Source organism: Hippichthys cyanospilos, chromosome 4, assembly GCF_059441005.1.
Source record: "Hippichthys cyanospilos isolate Australia breed blue-spotted pipefish chromosome 4, RoL_Hcya_1.0, whole genome shotgun sequence".
Lineage (NCBI taxonomy): Eukaryota > Metazoa > Chordata > Actinopteri > Syngnathiformes > Syngnathidae > Hippichthys > Hippichthys cyanospilos.
In genome coordinates this window covers 11,515,891-11,536,517 of record NC_142372.1, presented here as the reverse complement: position 1 = coordinate 11,536,517, position 20,627 = coordinate 11,515,891, and the positions used below count along the sequence as shown (strand labels likewise).

The 20,627-nt window shown below is 42.5% G+C and overlaps 1 protein-coding gene across 1 annotated transcript; it reads right to left on the bottom strand.

Annotated features, from left to right (window-relative positions):
- Positions 1-168: 168 nt before the first annotated feature.
- On the bottom strand, positions 169-20,213 carry kcnk2a (potassium channel, subfamily K, member 2a). Its single transcript, XM_088413223.1, has 9 exons — positions 19,988-20,213; positions 18,281-18,387; positions 18,100-18,212; positions 15,544-15,634; positions 14,357-14,474; positions 8,086-8,246; positions 5,083-5,269; positions 4,861-5,000; positions 169-3,061 (listed from the first exon to the last, which is right to left on the bottom strand). Coding segments are annotated over exons 1-9 (1,257 nt in total). The 5' UTR covers positions 19,989-20,213; the 3' UTR covers positions 169-2,722.
- Positions 20,214-20,627: the final 414 nt, after the last annotated feature.

The following is a 20,627-nucleotide window of genomic DNA, read 5'->3' as shown; positions in this document are numbered from 1 at the left end:
ATGGGACCTTCAGTTCGCTTGTATTTATTTGAAGTTGAGTGTATAATGCAATATAATAGCTGTTGTGTATATCCCAAAGTAAATCATACCTAAACTTCATATCATACCTAAAAAAAAATCGCATTTTATCAAATTGAATGACTGGAGAAAAAGATGACATCAAACGGAAAAGATTTAAATTTGAGTATATTTTCTACTCGTACAAAAATTCTATTTGAAGTCTAAAAGACATTCATGTGGCATTCATCAGCAGTAGAAATATGTTTAAAAAACAACATGCAGTGTAAAAATACATGAAATAGTCATAAAACGCATATTGGGCACAGGTGGCAGAAACAAAAAATTTTAACACAGCAACAGAAGGATACCCAAATTTTAGCAATTTTTTTTTTTTTTAAATGCGATAAGACACAACCAGCATGTTAGCGCCCCACTAATACAGCCTTGTTTATTAAATAGTCTATACTTTTTAAAGTTAACAAATATCTTTAACCATTGCAAAACTTTTAGTTATCATCCATTTTTTTTCTTGACAGACACATAAGTCCGAAGATGAAACAAAAATACAAATAATCATTTTTTACTTCCGGTCATACGCACAAGCGTGAGTGTACATTTTAGCACCATAGTCCGTCATAAGTGTGTGCACAGGAGAATTAGGGAAAAATACATAAAGGATACACTGTATAAATATGCTATGTTTAATTATATAAATAGGAACACTACGAGGATAAAAGGGAAAAACTAAAAAAAAAAAAAAGTAAAATCTGAATATTAAAATAAAAAATCTCAACTAAAAATAGTTTGTATTATTACGTAGAAAAAAAGTCATGTTAAATGTCCAACCTATTTTCCCAGCCTTTTTAAATGTTCACAACAAGCCTTTTGGTTTCTTAAACATACAGTATGAAAAAGACTGTTTGTATTGTGGAACCCCACAATGACAATAGGGTATTAAACAGTAAATCAGAGCTTGGTTAGTTATAACGATATGGACTGCACAGCAGCGCAAATTGAAGCATGTGGTTTCGTGCCAATGCTGTAAAAAAATCAAAGTGCATTTTCAACTGCAGGTGGAGGAGGCCTCCTGTTTGTGTGTCTATGACCAATGGACAACAGCTCAGGATGAGGAAAGTCAGGGGTGAGGAACCCCTCAAAGCAACAAACCAACACATTCATTTTTGTTGGTTTTTTTTCATCTGGTATTTTGTTTGTTTCTCAATCGTACGTCACACTGGTTCTGAGGTTCCCCACCCTTTGATTCAAGATCTTGTTTGCTGCCATCAGAAGGATCTTGCGACAAAGATGTAGAACCATGTTGGAGGTGATTATCATCCAGTATATATTAACATTCGCTTTGAAATGCATTCCGTTTTCTATTGTCACACATTAAAAAGTACGTAATGCTGGAAACATACGTATATTGCAAATCGATAGATTAGGAATATCCTGGAAGTATTCTAAGACCAGATGTTTCTTTCAAGTGAGCACAACACTTTAAGGATACCATGATCCAGACCAAAATAAAAAAAACTTGCATGTTACATCCATTGCAAACTTCATTGTTGATATGAGTTTGTCAGCTGGAAAAGGCTCAAGATCGCCTGCTTAGAAAAGTAAGATTGTAAATGGATGGAAGGATCATTTTGGAAAAAAACAACAACATAATAAATAAAATATCACCATACTCTTGTAGAAGGACCATGGACCCAAAATGTTTGAGAACCCTTGTTCTAATCCAGCGTTTTTCAATGTACAATACTGTTTGCATTAACTATGGAAAATAAAATTTGCAAACACAAGTTTCCATAGGTGTTTGTTGTTGTTACTGTTTCATTAGCTCCCTAATTTAGAACAACATTATGAAGGAGGTGCGGCCGCAACACAGTAAGCAACGAAATCTTTCACACTTAAATGTGGAAAGTTTGAATTACTATGATACAGGTTCTTTAGGCAGTGACAGGAACGATGATTTTTTTTTTTTTTGGTCATCTGTCAAGTACCGGCAGAAGTAGGCATTCCATCAGCCTGACACCCGTTTTGCAGTCCAATGATGGACTAGCAAAAATGTGTTAGCTGCTCCCCTTGTGGTGACTGATGATTACAGTTTGGTTTGGCTTGAAAAACGGACTGACGAGCATGTTAAGGGTACTTAATAAAGACGATTGACAGACCATCAAAAGTTTGTGAAATGCTCACTTCTGCTTATTTTATCGTGAGGCTTGAGTTAAACTGTCCGCGTTGCCTCATACGTGTCTTGCAGTATATTTTCCTCCTCACCTGAGGAGGAATTTCACCGGTATGGCGATGGCAACCAAAAAAGATTATTCCCACTGTACCACAATTGTAACCGCATCCTACAGCTACTAATGACAATAATACCTAGAGAAGAAGCATAGACAAAACTATCAAAAATTGCTTCACCTTATTGCAGTGTCCAAAGAATTAAAAACCAAACTATAATCTATCATTCCAGGTCATTCTTCTGTTTCAAACAAGCAGCAGCTGTTGTTGTTTAAAAGGCAGTGGTCCTCAAACTGGGTTCCCGGTGCCATGGGAGGTCGGCGAGCTGGAGCTTGGGGGTCCGTAAATGAATTATTCATTGTTATTGTTTCTTTAAAATCACGAATCCCATCGTTGTGACCTCAGCCTCCAGAACTTGTCCGTGAAACCTGAACATCAGTATGGATGCTGTCTAAGACACTTTGCAAAAAGAGCCTTTTCACTTAATGTGTTCAATGCCGGCCATGTCGCCTCTTTCCAGGTCCAGACCGTTCATAAACAAGCCGCAGTTTCGACTCAGCTGCGACGTCAGCCCCGGTAGCCCCGCCTCCTTGTCGCTCTTTTCTCGCTCTTCGCTATGATTGGCTGACACCGTCCTCCGAGGCAGCGCAAATTCTGAGGCGGGGCTGAAACCGAGCTCTGACGACAATTTGCGTTTAATGGAAGCGGCCCGCTGGAATTTGTCGTAGATTTCCACGCTCACCCGTCTCCGCGTTTCCTTCAGCTCTGCTGACACGTTGGCCGTCCATTCGGCTGCGTGGGCGCGGATTTCTCCCACCTGCGGGGAAAATATCTACAGTCAGAGGTTCCGGGCAAACACCGAGTATTCATTCACAGATACGGTTTATGTTATATTTTCCTCCAAAGTGCAGTCATACTGCTTAGAAAAAAAAAGTCCTCACCAGGAACTTCATAAATTTTATATCTGAAGAATGGTAGCCAGCACTGAAATAAATCTTTAATCTAATTTCGAAATCTGATGCCATTTTAGCAAAGATGAAAGAAAGAATAGCTATACTGTATATGTAAAAATAGCAAATTAAGGAAAAATTTTCTGATTATGAATGAGAGTGAGATGGAGTACTTTTTGATTGAATAAGTAAAATAAACCAAAAAAAAAAGATGATGACAATTTTAATATTACTAAATTTGATTATAAATCTTTATGCAGTATGAGTTAAACCTATGTATCCAGATAAATGTTGCATATTCATATACCTGCATTATATTTTGAAATAAATTGTGAACTTATAAATAATCATTGTCACCTAATATATGTATATTTATTTCTGTATATATATAGATAGATAGATAGATAGATAGATAGATAGATAGATAGATAGATAGATAGATAGATAGATAGATAGATAGATAGATATTGTGTATATTTAATAGTCGCTAAATAACTTGAGATGCCGAACTAAATCCGTTTTGGATCAACTTATGGCAAAATATGTATTCAAGATAAGAATATTAATGTTTTATTTGCCATTTTGGTTACTGTGAAAAGTGTCTCCCCTCTGATGAAAAGAGCATTCATTTGCATAAGTTGTATCTATTTTGAGCCGCGATGAGTCAAGATTGATGTCTAGATGAGGCCATGGTCAAGTCTTATGCAAACGCTCTCTGTTGAGACTCACACTAATAACCTGCTAGTGTGTTTGACTTGTGTAAGGTCAATTGGATCAGAGAAGAGTTTCTTCATTGAAACAAAGTTAAGAGGGTGACAAAAGTCTGCTGGGACATGGCGCCACGCTTGGATATGAGCAAGTGATCATTTACAATTAAACTCCCTGCACTGAAAAGAGTAAGCATTGTATTACATAATATTCTATATCAATTGTGGGCATTATTCATCTCCCAAAATGAGTGTTTCTCAAACATTTTACACCGGGTTTAACCATAATTGTCAACATTAAAATATTGTTTAAAAAACATATTTGTGAGGTTTTATTTACAAACTGAGCATTTGCTGTACTTAAATTGAATACAAAACTTGACCTCACCCTGTCATATAACGGAATGATATGCATATGCACTATATATTAGTTGCACAACAGAATGATTTTCAAAGCAGGGTAACTATAATAAGATCCTTCTTTCTTTCTTTCTTTCTGTCTTTCTTTCTTTCTTTCTTTCTTTCTTTCTTTCTTTCTTTCTTTCTTTCTTTCTTTCTTTCTTTTTCTTCCTTCCTTCAACATGCATGTTTTGGGAATGCTGAGATTTGAACCCTGAACCTAGGAATTGTGTAGCAGATGTTCTAAACACTATATCAGTGGTTCCCAAAGAGGGATGTGTGTTATTTTAAATGGGCCTTTAATAGTGACTTTTGCAAAATATTGTTTGCATTTATTTTGTTCAATTTTTCCGTTGTTATTATCAGGAGATTTACAGATGATGAGACACGGTTTAGCTCCTGCATTTGCTAGAAAAAATATGTTTGGAAATACCACTACAAATATGATTTATTTAGTTAAGTAGTTACAGGGGTTAGATCATTGATAATGGTTAAGAAGCATACCATGGGACAGTGCGATTATTATAGTATGTGTTGAAAATATTCATCTTCCAACTAACCTCTTCTTTGGTCCGCCTCGAAATGACTCTTAACCAGTCTCCAATCATGCTGAGGATGGCTGCAAAGTAGGCCAGTCCCACTAGAATCCAGAACCACACGACTGGTTTGTAGTAGTCCAAGTACTCGATTTCTGACCCTCCTTGAAGCAGAGGTAGAACCGTTTACATAAATACACACGAGCCTGGCAAAAAAACAAACTTTTTTTTTTAACTAGGTTTTACCTGCAACAAAGTCCCCAAAGCCGATCGTGGTCAAAGTGATGACCACAAAATAGAGTGACTCCAGAGCCGACCAGCCCTCGATGTGTTGAAAGATGACTGCCGGGAGAGCCACAAAGAGCAAGCAGCCAAAGAGCACAAACAGCAGCGTGGAGATGACCCGAATCTTGGTCTGACTGATGTCCCAGTGCTGGAGGGAACACACAAAGCGAGCACACAATATGCGGTGACTGATGACATTTAATTGCATAACACTGGACAAAACATTGCCGATGTCGCTTTGATTGGCAGGGACTCAGCTGTGTTCCTTCTCACAATGGTGGACACGCTCCTTTTCAGTCTAGTCTAAGTATTATTTACAAAATATAGTTTAGTCACAGTCAGTTTTGTTGATTTATTTTTTTTCAAGGCCAAAAAAATTAAAAATGAATTAATTCGTTTGACACATTACATTTGTTTATTTATTTAAATAATTTGTCAATTGATTTGTTTTGAATAATATAAAGTATTAGTATAATAAACAATTTTACATATACATTTTAAAACAAGTTGTTAATTGATTCTACTTCATTCAACAGTGAATAATGAAACAAAAATCAGCACGCTAATAAACAGATTTAAACTTAGATTGTCCCCCTTTTTTCTTTAACTCATTAAATGACTTGCCCTATCCTTAAATTTAAAATTCTGCAGCCCCCGTGAATACTTGGAATAAAATCTAATATAAGAGCTAAATCAAAAATGTTACAAAGTTTTATTCTTTTACTCATTTTTTTAATGTAGTTTGTCATGTAGCAGTGATGTAAAAATGCCTAGCAATTTACTGATGAATGTTTGCAATTAGGTAAATGCATCATCTTTGTAAATTTTACATCTCATTGGAAGTATGCAAGTGCACCGAATGGTGTTGATTAATGACCAGTGAGTTTATGTCCATTGTCCATCAAAGAAAACTCAAATGTTCCAACATATAATGATCATTCGTATTCAAAATGAGAAGTTACAATTCCATGGCAAATCCAGTTGCAAACGCAGAAGCAGATGTTGTGCAATATGACATCACAAGGAATCCCCACGGGAGAGCTTGGGACTGAGACCAAAGCTATTGTTCAACGATCTGGGCTTAGGCCATTAAACGTTTAGCCGGGTGACACAATAAACTTTTGTCCTTGTTCCCAGCCGTCGTCATCATCATATTTCTCTCAGACTCCCTTGAGGCCCTTTAATTATTTTGAACAAAAGTGCAAACTGAACAACCTGCAGGCTAAGGAATCCAATACAACGCTTGATTGATTAATGGATTGATTAGAAGCTGTGTCAGTAGAGTAAACATTTAGGGGGTGCCAGACTCACTTGTTGGAAAAATCAACATACAATAATCATTCAAATGTTAATTTATATCAGAGTGAGTGCATTATCTTTAAATTAATAATACACATACTATCACCAAGCTTGAGTCCATGCAGAAACAAAACAAACACTCTATTCATTGTTTGCATCTGTGTAACAGTCGACATTAAATTGCGGTATTTAAAATGTTAACGAAGAAAGAAGAAATGGAATTGCCACATTAGTCACTTGTATATTCACCATATTCAAATGCACAAGCTAGCTGGAAAGACGATAGCAAAAGATGATACCTAAAGATAAGTTGTAAGACTTACTCCATGTCTACGTTTTTCTTTTTAGCTCCTTAAAACATTTGAATCAATAGCAAATGCTGCAGCAGCATTAACAAAAAATTATATCTATAAACTAAGTGGCCGTTTGTTAACAGCAACTCGAGAATGCAATTTGAGCAGATGTGAATGCTGAAGATCTGAACTGAAATGTGGGAATTTTTTGAAATACATGACTTTTGAAGGTGGAATATTTTGAATCAGATGAGAATTGTGGAATGTAGGGCTGGGCAATAAATAAAATGACGGGTAATTCGATATATTCATCATTTTGTTGCTATACCATCAAATGGAGGTTTTGTAAAAGTGTCAGGCTGCAGGGTGGTTTACAAAACAATTTTTCAATAGTTACTAACCACTTACTAATTGTGGCATTTAAGCATGTGAACCAATGATGAATAGCTATTTTTTTTGCACACGCTATGAATAAATTACAGTTAAAACTGAATTAAAATGAGTACACATTTCTGTTTTTGGAATAATTTCCACAGAATTACCTTTTTAATAAATCAAACAAATAAATATTAGGTATGTTCAATTAAAATGCATTGAAAGCGTGATTATCCAGAATGACTGAAGAAAATTGAGATTTGGGTTTTTTTTTGGACCGTATTGACCAAGCTAAGTGGAAGGAGGGACTAAGGAGGCGTAGAAGATATTGCATTGAGAATTTTGTCATAAAAAAGTTGGCAAAAGATACAGTCAGTCATCCCCAAGATGTTTTGTTGAGTTGAATACTTGGATGTGTCTTGCTTTGTCAACAAATGTGGACAGATGACATACAAACTGTATGAAAAATGCAAAGGAATAAATATGATTTAAATAAAAACACTCAGGAATTTAGGGAAAATCTTAAATAGCTTCTTAGATGTACCAAATGAGCTAAATATTTTCATATGGGTAAGTTTGGAATCTGTAGCTCCCAAAATGTTCTGAACAATAGCAATTTTTTTGTAATTGAATGATTTGAATCAGTCAAGAAGCGCATCCTGCGTTTTATAAAATATATAATGTGAAAAGTGCAGAAAAAAAATGTTCTGAAGGAGTTGAGCCATCCTTTAAAGTAGTTTGAATTGGCTGAGAAATGTTGGAGAAGCGTGTCAAAAAGGTTTTGTTTTGTGCATGTGGAAAACATATTTGTGAAGGCATTTCAGCATTTAGCCAGATATCACGTTCCGTCTTGTAAGTGAAAGGTCTTGGCGTGAGAAGATTGCTGTCAAGAGTGCTTTTGTGTAAATTATTCAAGACACCTTTTGTGGACTTGCTGCTTTGGACATGTGTGGACCTTAAGGTGTACGTGTGCCCGTGTGTGTTCACCTGCACTCACCACAAACATCTTTTCCACTCTAGCAATGATCTTTCCAAAGATGGTGCCCAGTTGGTCGCCCACGCCGGCCAGGAGGAAGCCGAAGAGAGGGATGCCCAGCAGAGCGTAGACGATGCAGAAGATTCTCCCGCCTTCCGTGTGAGGAGAGATGTTCCCGAAGCCTGCAGAGAAGACGGGAGAGTGAACTTCAAAACATGTCCTGGTGCGTGACAGTAAAACAAGCAGCCGAATGTTGTGAGAAGACCAACGCTTCAAAATAAACCTTACCATACCAAATAATGCATGAACACAAATGACTTGGTAGGATATTATTTTGAAGTTCTTCTCCAGAAGCATGTCGCACAATGGTGACGGCTCTTTCTACGTCACAAACTTTTTCTCACTCCCAGAATAAGTCGCGACTGTCGTGTAAACAACACAATGTTGTCCTAAAATCTTATTCAATCCCCAATTCAGGGCACTAAACATGACATTTTTCTTTAGGGTGCCCGTTGCCAGTGCGTAGCGCAGCATCTAGCATTAATTAGCTGCTAGCTGCTAGCTGCTATCAGCGCTCATGTGCCCCAGAGAGAAGTTGGATTACGTTCAGGTGCAGGTTAATAGTCAAAGACAATACACATAAAGCAAAAATCGTAAATTTGGTTATTCATTATTAAGTGGAAACTATTGTTATTTGGTCTTTGTTTTCGCAAAACAGAAAAATGTCTTTTTTATTTGTATCTGAATACCAAATTAGTCAATAAAAGCAGCTCTACAAGAGGATTACACAAGGCACTTATTAATTTGAAATCACCTGTGTTGCAAACACTGGAGCAAAAATTTTTTACATCGACCACTGAAGCTAACAGGATCATTTTGATAAACTAGCTGTCATGGTTTGTTGGGTTGTGGGTTTATTTTGAGGGGTTCTGTTTCTGTTTACGTTTATAGTTCCGGTTTCTGCCCCTGTCGCGTCTGCCTGCGTTAGTTTTGATTTAGTCCACCTGTCTGTTACCTGCGCCTCGTGTCCTCCAATCTGCTCCCTTTGCCTGTTGTCCCTGCCCAGCTGCCATGTGTTAGTTTGATTAGTTTGTGAATGTATTTAAGCCTAGTGTCTGTTACAGCCCGTGTCGGATCATTGTCTCTGTCACGTCATGTCATATTGTCTCTATCGTATTGTTGTTTCGTAGTCCCGTCTTGCCCCGAGTCCCTCAGCTCCGTGTTTTCCTGCCAGCCTGTCCATAGTGTTTTGCTTTCTGTTTTGCCAGCCTGCCTGCGCCCTTAGTTCGAGTTTTTTGCCGTCCTGTTTTTCTCGCTTTTGTTCCCGTTCGTTTATAAATAAATGGATTTAATCAACCCCCTGTCCCGACGCTCCCCTGCTTTTGGGTCCTCCTCCTCTGCAACCATACCGGCCTCCTCAACCGCCGTACTCCCCCGTGACAGAATGATCCGACCAACGCAGGACCCAGCGGGAAGCCCGCGGCGGCGGACACGACGCCGCCGCCCCGTCCGCATCCGCTCTCAGCCCGCCGGCCAGCCCCGTTCCCCCAGTGTAAGACCTCTTGTTTTTTCTTCCGTGTTTTTCCCCTCGGAGTCCGCGCCTGTCCCCGCTTCTGATCCGCCCCCCGCGTCTGTTACTTCCGCGTTTCCCTCGTGTTCCTCCGACCTCCCATACGACACGATTCTGTCCCCGCACGTTTTTTGTAGTTCCGATTTTTCTGATTTGCGTAGTTCACCTTCTGTCCGCACACCCGATCACCCTTCCTCTCCTGTTCGCGCACCTTACTGTACGTTGGACTCAGATTTTTCCGATATCGAGGATTGCCCTCCTTTCGTCACGTTTCGTTCCAGTACCGGTCCGGATTTTGTTTACCCGCGTCCCTCTTCCTTCGACACTTTTTATCATATTCCGTATTCGAGCCCGTGCACCTCTGATTATGATTTTGATTCAGATTTTGACTATCAGTCCGGCCAGTCCTTTTACAGTTCGTCCGAAGACTCCGATTCAGAGCCCCTATTTGACCGTGACCTTTTCGTGGGCTCCCGGTTGGCATTTCGTGGCCGCCGGTGGAGGGGCCCGCGAAAAGGCCACCGCCCCAGTGACCACCAGGACCCATCTGTTCAGCCTTCCGATCCGTTCCCTCCTGTCTCGGTGTCCCCCTCTTGCCGCGCCCTGCCTACTTCCTCCTGTCCTGTACCACCCTCTTCTTGCACCCTGTCCCAAGCTCCTGTCGCGTCTGTACCACCGGTCTCTGTTCCCCAAACTTCCTGCCGGCGGGCTGAAGCGGCACCCGCTCCTGTCCCAGCGCCAAGGCGGCTACCCGCCCCTGTCCCAGCGCCAAGGCGGCTACCCGTACCTGTCCCTGCGCCAAGGCGGCTACCTGTCCCTGCGCCAAGGCGGCTACCTGTCCCTGCGCCAAGGCGGCTACCTGTCCCTGCGCCAAGGCGGCTACCTGTCCCTGCGCCAAGGCGGCTACCCGCCCCTGTCCCTGCGCCAAGGCGGCAGACCGCCCCTGTCCCAGCGCCAAGGCGGCAGACCGCCCCTGTCCCAGCGAGCCGGCGCCCGGCCTCTGCGAACCCTGCGAGCCGGTCCCCGGTCTCTGCGAACCCTGCGAGCCGGTCCCCGGCCTCTGCGAACCCTGCGAGCCGGTCCCCGGCCTCTGCGACCCCTGCGAGCCGGACCCCGGCCTCTGTGACCCCTGCGAGCCGGACCCCGGCCTCTGTGACCCCTGCGAGCCGGACCCCGGCCTCTGTGACCCCTGCGAGCCGGACCCCGGCCTCTGTGACCCCTGCGAGCCGGACCCCGGCCTCTGTGCACCCTGCGAGCCGGACCCCGGCCTCTGTGCACCCTGCGAGCCGGACCCCGGCCTCTGTGCACCCTGCGAGCCGGACCCCGGCCTCTGTGCACCCTGCGAGCCGGACCCCGGCCTCTGTGCACCCTGCGAGCCGGACCCCGGCCTCTGTGCACCCTGCGAGCCGGACCCCGGCCTCTGTGCACCCTGCGAGCCGGACCCCGGCCTCTGTGCACCCTGCGAGCCGGACCCCGGCCTCTGTGCACCCTGCGAGCCGGACCCCAGGCTCTGTGAACCCTGCCCGTCTGCCTCCCAAGCCAGTCGCCCGTCTGCCTCCCAAGCCAGTCGCCCGTCTGCCTCCCAAGCCAGTCGCCCGTCTGCCTCCCAAGCCAGTCGCCCGTCTGCCTCCCAAGCCAGTCGCCCGTCTGCCTCCCAAGCCAGTCGCCCGTCTGCCTCCAAAGCCAGTCGCCCGTCTGCCTCAGTCATCCCAAGTCAGTCTCCTGGCATCCCCGCCGTTTCTGATTGGCCCCCAGTGGCTGTCTCTGTCCAGCCTGCCGTTCCCAGTGCTGCCAGCCACGGTGCCGCAGCCTCAGCCTGTTGAGCCACCAGCCACGGCGCCTCAGCCTCCTGAGCCGCCAGCCTCTGCGCCGCTGCCTCAGCCTCCTGAGCCACCAGCCACGGCGCCGCAGCCTCAGCCTGTTGAGCCACCAGCCACGGCGCCTCAGCCTCCTGAGCCGCCAGCCTCTGCGCCGCTGCCACAGCCTCCTGAGCCGCCAGCCTCGGCGCGGCAGCCGCAGTCGCCTGAGCTGTCAGCCATGCCACCATTGCCGCAGACGACAGAGATGCCAGACGGTTCCCTGTGGTCGCCCCTGTCCCAGGTCAGTCTTGTGCTCTCACTCGTGTCTGTGGTCTGCACCCAGTGGCTGTTCCCTGATGGCACCCCGACGACGCCTCCGCACCTGCCTGACGGCGTCCAGCCGACGCCTCCGCACCTGCCTGACGGCGTCCAGCCGACGCCTCCGCACCTGCCTGACGGCGTCCAGCCGACGCCTCCGCACCGGCCTGACGGCGTCCAGCCGACGCCTCCGCACCGGCCTGACGGCGTCCAGCCGACGCCTCCGCACCGGCCTGACGGCGTCCAGCCGACGCCTCCGCACCGGCCTGACGGCGTCCAGCCGACGCCTCCGCACCGGCCTGACGGCGTCCAGCCGACGCCTCCGCACCGGCCTGACGGCGTCCAGCCGACGCCTCCGCTCTGGCCTGACTGCGTCCAGCCGACGCCTCCGCTCTCGCCTGACGCCGCCCTGCTGACGCCTCCGCTCTCGCCTGACGCCCCGCCTGCCGATCTTCAGGGGCAACCGGGATACAAGCCTACCTGGGGTGGCTTGCTGTTCGCCATCGGGCGCCCAGGTCGCCCGCCTGACTCTGCCCGCCGGGCACATCTGCTCTGGCGTCCTGGCCGCCCGCCTGATTCGCCTCGCCGGGCGCCTCTTGTCTGGCGTCCGGGCCGCCCACCTGACTCGGCCCGCCGGGCACATCTGCTCTGGCGTCCTGGCCGCCCGCCTGATTCGCCTCGCCGGGCGCCTCTTGTCTGGCGTCCGGGCCGCCCACCTGACTCGCCCCGCAGGGCACCTTTCGTCTGGCGACCGGGTCGCCCGCCTGACTCGCTCTGGCGACCGGGTCGTCCTCTGGACTTTCCCCCTCGGGTGCATCCCGTTTGGCACCAGGGGTGCCTTTGGACTGTTTTTGTTTTTCTCCTGTGCCCTCCTCCGGTCCCCCTTCCGCCCACCCTGCCTCGGTTTTGTTTGCTTGTCGGTTTGTTTTGGGACGTCTGGGATCCGTCCCTTGAGAGGGGGGTTCTGTCATGGTTTGTTGGGTTGTGGGTTTATTTTGAGGGGTTCTGTTTCTGTTTACGTTTATAGTTCCGGTTTCTGCCCCTGTCGCGTCTGCCTGCGTTAGTTTTGATTTAGTCCACCTGTCTGTTACCTGCGCCTCGTGTCCTCCAATCTGCTCCCTTTGCCTGTTGTCCCTGCCCAGCTGCCATGTGTTAGTTTGATTAGTTTGTGAATGTATTTAAGCCTAGTGTCTGTTACAGCCCGTGTCGGATCATTGTCTCTGTCACGTCATGTCATATTGTCTCTATCGTATTGTTGTTTCGTAGTCCCGTCTTGCCCCGAGTCCCTCAGCTCCGTGTTTTCCTGCCAGCCTGTCCATAGTGTTTTGCTTTCTGTTTTGCCAGCCTGCCTGCGCCCTTAGTTCGAGTTTTTTGCCGTCCTGTTTTTCTCGCTTTTGTTCCCGTTCGTTTATAAATAAATGGATTTAATCAACCCCCTGTCCCGACGCTCCCCTGCTTTTGGGTCCTCCTCCTCTGCAACCATACCGGCCTCCTCAACCGCCGTACTCCCCCGTGACACTAGCTCAGCTGCAGCTGAAAAATAACTCATGTTTTTGTTGACATTTGCATGCTGTATTCTTCATTTTCTCTTTTCAATAAAAAGAAAGCTTTGAAAATTGAAAAAAAAATCTCAGTATAATTTAAAATGTATCATATTTATATTGCAAATTTTGCCATTTTCATCCTCGCGGACTCAATCTCGTGAGACATATTGTCTCATCGCATCCCTATTAAATTTATCTTCTGTATCTGTATCTTCTGAATGCCTGTTTCAATGCCAGGCTCATGTTATAAAAAGGAATCTTCCCTACAACTCCTAATCAGTGTAGGTTGTAATTATATCAATAATATAAATTGGTTGCACATGCACTTAATTTATTAATTAGCAGGACAACTGTATGTACAAAAATGTTGATATTATTGCTGTTCCTGAAAATTTGAACTGGAAAACACTGGAAAAAATGAAATATTGAATCTGGCTGGGATTACTATTCCTGTTGTGTCTTTATTTTCCTCTCAAACTGCATTCTATATAACAGCAAGCTCTTTCAAAATGCATTCACATGAACCTAGCACTTATTTGTGCCCCTTGATGCACACACAAAAAAAAAGTACAGAAATGGCCCTTTTTTTCCAGCTGGACTACTTGTGTACCTTTTATAACCATCAAAGGTGCTTATTTGTTATGTATTTATTGGTTCAATTGTGAAGTAGCAATATCACAAAAAAAAAGAAAACATACCTTTGAGACCCCCCCCCAAAAATCAATGCCTGCAATACTCTTTATTTTTTCTGACTGTCTGGAGGAACCCTGGCGAGCTGGCCCTCAATACAATCAGGTTACGCACTTGTAATGTAGAAATTGCATTGAAATCGGCTGCTGGAAACCAAATCTTATAATTCCGAGAGAATAGCAGAGCAACTGGGAGTAAAAGAATGTAGCGCACACACAACCGCACACAAAGAGTAAACGTATGGTCATGAGAGCTCCTCTGTACACTAGTTTGATTACTTGCAGGAAGCAGATGTTAGGTAAATGGCAAAAGCCATGCGCAGCATTAAGTCTTTGTTACATAATAGCTTATTGTTTGTGTGTGTGTCCTACCAATAGTGGTGATGACAGTCCCGGCAAAAAAAAAGGCAGAGCTCAGATCCCACAGGCTGCTGGGATTGCTGAGCATCCCGGCAGGGTTCACTCCCGAGCGGATGGCCGACACGACTTGCTGGAGCGAGGAGAGATTGACACATCTTCAACATATAGCCGGTAAAATGCGGGACATTACAGTGGAAATGCAAATGAAAATTGTCATTGTCAGAAAGCACACTGACACTTCAAATTCAGCAAGCTTTCCTTTCCACTTTTGCAAAGACTACGCCTGTGTGCCGCAGGCAATAGATTCAATTTACAGGTACTTCCAGCTCATAATTCCTCATGGGGAAAATGATCATGAATACAAAACATTACATATCAATCAGCTTTGGTGGAATATTTTATGTTCAGCCTCAAGAGTCCCACCGGCTGAGAACTTGGCGCTGTCCAAGGTTCTGACACACAATCGCACGCATGTAATGCGGATGAACAAAGTCTACACATTCCAGTTCAAATACTGTATGTACTGCAGCATAAAAATAAATGAGACTGACCACCATTTGAAGTGCTTCTGGTTAAACCTAAGTGAAATACAGCAGCGTTTTCAGACCTTGTTTTGACTTTCTTGTTGACTTGGGATTTTTGGGACCAATCACATTATTAGAGAGTTTAAAAATAATTGATATTACCAATCCGATCACAAGATGGGGTAATATGCGTATATATTGCATGCGCCCTACTGCATGTGTATACCGTTTATAGGGTACCAACAAAAATGCTTATATAATATGTATTTATAAAACAATAAAGCATTTTCTCCATGGTTTAACAATGTTTGCAATGCCTAAGACTGACAAAGATGCACAGCTTAAAAACTTCGATGGTTTCAAGAAGGCATTCATGAACTGGCCAAACATCAAGGAAAAGATCACTTAGGTCATGCAAATTTTTAAGACAGAAAAAAATGATATGATGCTACAGCTTATCGTCATTAAATTACTATATTGTAAATAAATCAATTCTAAATTCTAAAAGAAGCCTGAAGGTGTCACCTACCGCCAACTGCTACTCACTTTGAAACATCATAATATCCTCATAATTCCTCCGCTCATTTTTTCATATCACAAAAATGTGGCATTTGAACTGGGCTTTGTAAACGTTTGCATCAACTACATGTCAACACAAAAATATATATATTTTACCTTAACCAGCTCTTCCAGCTGACTTTGGTTGACGCAGGAGTGTTTGGCCAGAAAGTCCAACTTCTTAGTTAAGATGGCCAAACGCTGAGCACTGATGAAAAAAATTGTGAGAGTATTTCTTTTCACTGTTCACCTCACTCACTCATTCGCATAAACATCATTAGAAATTCAGTGCTGTGAAAAGGTATTAGCCCCCTTCTCGATTTCTTTGTTTCGCGCAAAACTTTCATGTCATCAAACCATTATTGATGTAAGACTGAAACAATCCAAGGATGTACAAGACGCAGTTTCAAAATGATGATTTTATTTATCAAGAAGAGGAAAATAAAATTATAAACTTATCTGGCCCTATGTGTATAAGTAATTGCTCCCTAAACCTAATAGTGAGTTGTGCCACATATGGCAGTAATTACTCAATTTAAACATTTGCGAGAATTGCTGGTGAGTCTTCCTCAACACCATGAAGGAATTTTGGATCACTTCTTACAGAATTTTTTTCACCTCTAACACAGGGGGTTTCCTGTGTGTTTGAGGTCACACTACAACATTTCAATGGGATTTGAGTCCAGACTTGGAATTGGCCGCCCCAAAAGCTTAATATTATTCTTTTTTAATCATTTGGAAGTGGACTTGCTGTTCTATTTCAGATTGTTGTCCTGCATGATCCAAAAGCACATGAGTTGGGGGCTACAAACTGACAGCTGGACATTCTCCTTCAGGATTTTCAAGTAAAACAAAAAAATGCATTATTCCGTCAATCACAGCAGGTGGTCATGGTCCCGAAGAAGCAAAGCAACCCCAGATTATCACACTGCCGCCGCAATGCTTTAATGCTGGCATCAATCATCGTAGTTTTTGTCAAATGCTGTGGCATTTTTTTGCCAGATGCTATGGCTGCACACCTTCCAAAAACTTCAATTTTTGACTAATCAGTCCACGGAATGTTTCTCCAAAAATCCTGAGGATCATCAGGTTGCTTTTTGACATCTGTGGTTTTCGTCTGGGAAACCTCACATGCATGTTTGGCCAGTGTCTTTCCCAAAGTGGAGTTGTGAATACTGGTCTCAAACTAAGGCCAGCAAGGCCTGTAGTTCGTTAGCTGTTTTTCTTAGATTCTTTTGTGGCCTCTTGGATGAGTCGTCACACTCTTGGTCCTTCAATTCTGGGAAGGTTTGCCATATTTCCCAGTTTTCTCCATTTGTGGATAATGACTCTGACAGTAGTCTGCAGCCATATTCTTGGAAATGGTTTCCCTCTGGATCATGGTATGATGTGTTTGCTCTCGGGATTTTGTAGCCTACTTCACTTTGTCTAACAAATTCTATTCAAGTGAATTCTTGATTCCGCAAAGATGTTGTTTGGGTGTAGTCTGTGAAATTGAGCTTTCCCAAAATTGGTTGGTCACAGTTATTTAATAGTTTAACCATAAAATGTGCAATTCCTGTAGAAATTGCGTGTGAAGGCGAAAACGCTGAAGGGAGATGCGATGAATAGTGGAATGATGTGGAATGTTTGAATGGCTTGAATCTGTGAACCCCTGACCGCTAACCCAACCCCGAACCCTAAACCTAAACCCTAAAACTAACCCTTAACCCTAAACCCTAACCCTAACCCTTGGAACAATGGAAATGGTCCCTAAGGCAAAGTGAATTAGTTAAATGTTGTGAATGTGTAATGGGAAAGCTCAAAATGTGAAATGTTGAATCTCCCATTGATATGCTTGTTGGAATATGAAGTGAAAATATTGATATGGGAAATATTAAAATGTATGAATAATAGGAGTGATGGGAATGATCTATAAGGTGAAATGAAAGAGTTAAATATTATGAACGTGAAACGTGAAAGCTCAAAATGTGAAATGTTAAATCTTCCATTGGGAATGAATGGGGAATTCGCCCATTGAAAATGAATTGTGAAATAGGTGAAGAATATGGATTTATGGGAAAATATTGGATTCTAAGAATTATTCAAATGATGGGAATGATCCCTAAGGCGAGATGAATGAGCTAAATAGTTAAAATATGAAATGTGAAAGCTCTAAATTTGAAATGAAAAACCACTCAATGTTAAGTCAATGTGATTTTTGGCGTGAAAAATAGAGAATTGTGGGAAATCTGTAAATATTTGGAAAGAGAAAAATGGAAGCAGTTGTCGCAAGATTAATTGGAATAATATGAAATTAGAACGATGTGAATCGGATGAACTGGGAACAAATTGAAACATTTTTGTATATCCCTGGGTTGTCACAAAATAATATTAAATTTGGTTTGAAAAAAATGAACCTGTGCAATTGAGAAATATATTATAAAAAAAAAAAGCATAGAAATCCAGAAGGAAACATATACATTTTCACAGTGTTTCAATTGCTTGTGGCCACCAAATCCAATTATGTTTGTCTTTGTTGAATGGCTGAAGGGACATCATTATGTTCAAAGTTGAAATGCCACCATTTCAAACTACATCATATTTCACGGAAAGTTGCTCAGTGAAAGTATTAAATAGCACAAACATAACAACATAACACTTTTGTACGGGCAGATTTTGAAGCGTTTTTACCTTTCGTGAGGCTGTTCAAGCGTCCTGAAGACAACCGCTCCCATCACCAGATAGAAGACAATCAAAAGAAAGATTGCGGTCACCGTTTTCCTTTTCATCACTGTGGCAACCACCTGCAATACTTCAACTGGTCAGTCAACATTGGAAAGAAGGGAAGCGGGGAAAGGTTAGTGACCATTACCTCGCTCTCCTCCCGTGGAGTCAGTGTGATGGACTTTGTGGAGAAGGAGAGGCGGGGCTTGCTGTTGTGAGTGGCCGTTTTGGGGTCCAGTAAGTCTGGAGCTGCCACTGTGGAGGGTTTTGTGGAGAGGAAAAAAAAAAAAAAAACATTGCCTGGAATTGTGTTTTCCCACAACGTCTCACTTCACTTGCTGCGGCCATTTAGTTGTTAATTTTAGCAGTCTTTATAAATAAGTCACAGACAAGCCTTTGAAATGCCCTTTCAGTTTGAACACAAGCAAACACTTGAATCACTCTCCTGCCTCTTTTAGTGATAACATTTTTACAAGCAGGTTAGAATCATTAGATAATATATGTGCATAGTCGTTCTCACACTTTAAACCAACTACCACCTAAAATAATTTGTAGCAGTTCAAATACCTTGCTTGTGACCAACATTTTAATGAAGTAGCTTAGTAGGCCTGGATATTTTTCAAAAATGAATTTTGTTCCCTAAAGGGTAATTTTTATATTATTGTATGACACTGTATCATTTGAAATGGTCTTAAATATATAAAAATGATACCTACACTGTTCTTCTTTTGATGTCTGCAACAAAACTTTTACCCAAATAAATGTTTGAGTTAATAACAAAAACTGAACTGTACATAACATTTGCAGTACTTAATAAATAAGTAAATAACAAAAATAAGCCACTGCCATACTATGCACATTTTCAAGGTTTAATTCAGTTTTGTTTTGTTTTTTTCTACATACCATGACAGGGAGCTCTCGTACCACTAGAAGTTTGCATCCAGCATTACACCAACCATCAGTTTCTGGTAATAGCTTGTTGTTGTCATTTCAACAATTAAAAATTTTAAATAGTCAGCATTGTTAGTAACAAAAAGAAAAAAAGTTGAAGGGTCTAACCTAAACAAGCCTTCATCAGTATTACCAAGAATATTTGCGTGTAAAAAGACATGCTGTCAAAATGTTGATGCTTCGTACTGTACAACTATTGCTTTTCTATGCGCTGCTTTTTTTTTCTTCCAAATCCTTCATACACATGAAGTACACCTGCCTAATCTAAAAACACAGAATACAAAAGTTGAATTGCAAACTAAATTTTCCCTGAAAAATAACTGGCTGTGAGACAGTGTTTTAACAACAGTTTTTATTCTTATAATGATATCAAATAAGACCATTATGCTTTTAGACATTTGGTATGGAACCATAGCCAACAGAACAAATCTTTTTTTTAGTCATAATGGTATCCAATGAATGAAGAGTGTTATATTTTGTTATTTTACTATTATAAATAAAGTGTAAAGAGTTACTGTAAAATACCATTGCCATCTACAGTATTGTAATGTACAAGTACAGTGAGCATAACAATAAGACGCTTAATTAATGACAGCCACCAAATTTTGAAAATCAATTTGTATGCTTGATTGAAATTGTTCAATACGTGTTGTGAGGATTAAAACAAATCTTTAATCAAGTAATTTATGAAACTTAATTTTTTTGCATGTACTTATTGCTGTGTTGCTTAACATAGTAGTCAAGGACCGTATTATTGAATCCATTTTAAGAATCTTGCCAGATTTGTCTCAATTTATAATGCATACTTTTAAGCTAATAAATGAAATATTATGTCTGTCCTACTCAAGAGGCATTCTTAACAAATAACCCAAAAAGGAGTGGAATATTTGCAAGTGGTACTCACTTGTAGATAAAGCCTATCCAATGCCCTCTGCGCTCTTCTTCTCCGCGTCCGATGCCTTCACTGCGTCGAGGGGAATCTTTCCTCCTCTTTCTCTCTCCTCCTGGTGATGCTTAAGCCTTCTCCTCTTCCCGGTCTTCCTCTTCTCTCCTCTGCTGAGGCCCAGGCGGCGGCAGACGGGTGTAGGAGCTCCACGTGTGCCACTCAAGACTTGTTTTGCCCTTCGGCATGCACGCTGCTCCAATGTGTTCCCTGAGCGAAGGAGGGATGGGATAAAACAGAGGGAGGAGCAGGAGGAGGAGGAGAGAGATGGGTGGAGAAACGCACACATGCATGCACACACACAAAAGGCCAACTTCTGGTCATGACACACACATGCTAACACACGAGAACTGATTGAATTGGCATATTATTTTATTCTCCATCTGGTATAATAAATTGCCATTCAATTATTATACATTTATACGCACAACTAGGAATTAAGACACATTTTTGACTTATTTTATCTATCTATCTATCTATCTATCTATCTATCTATCTATCTATCTATCTATCTGTCTGTCTGTCTGTCTGTCTGTCTGTCTGTCTGTCTATCTATCTATCTATCTATCTATCTATCTATCTATCTATCTATCTATCTATC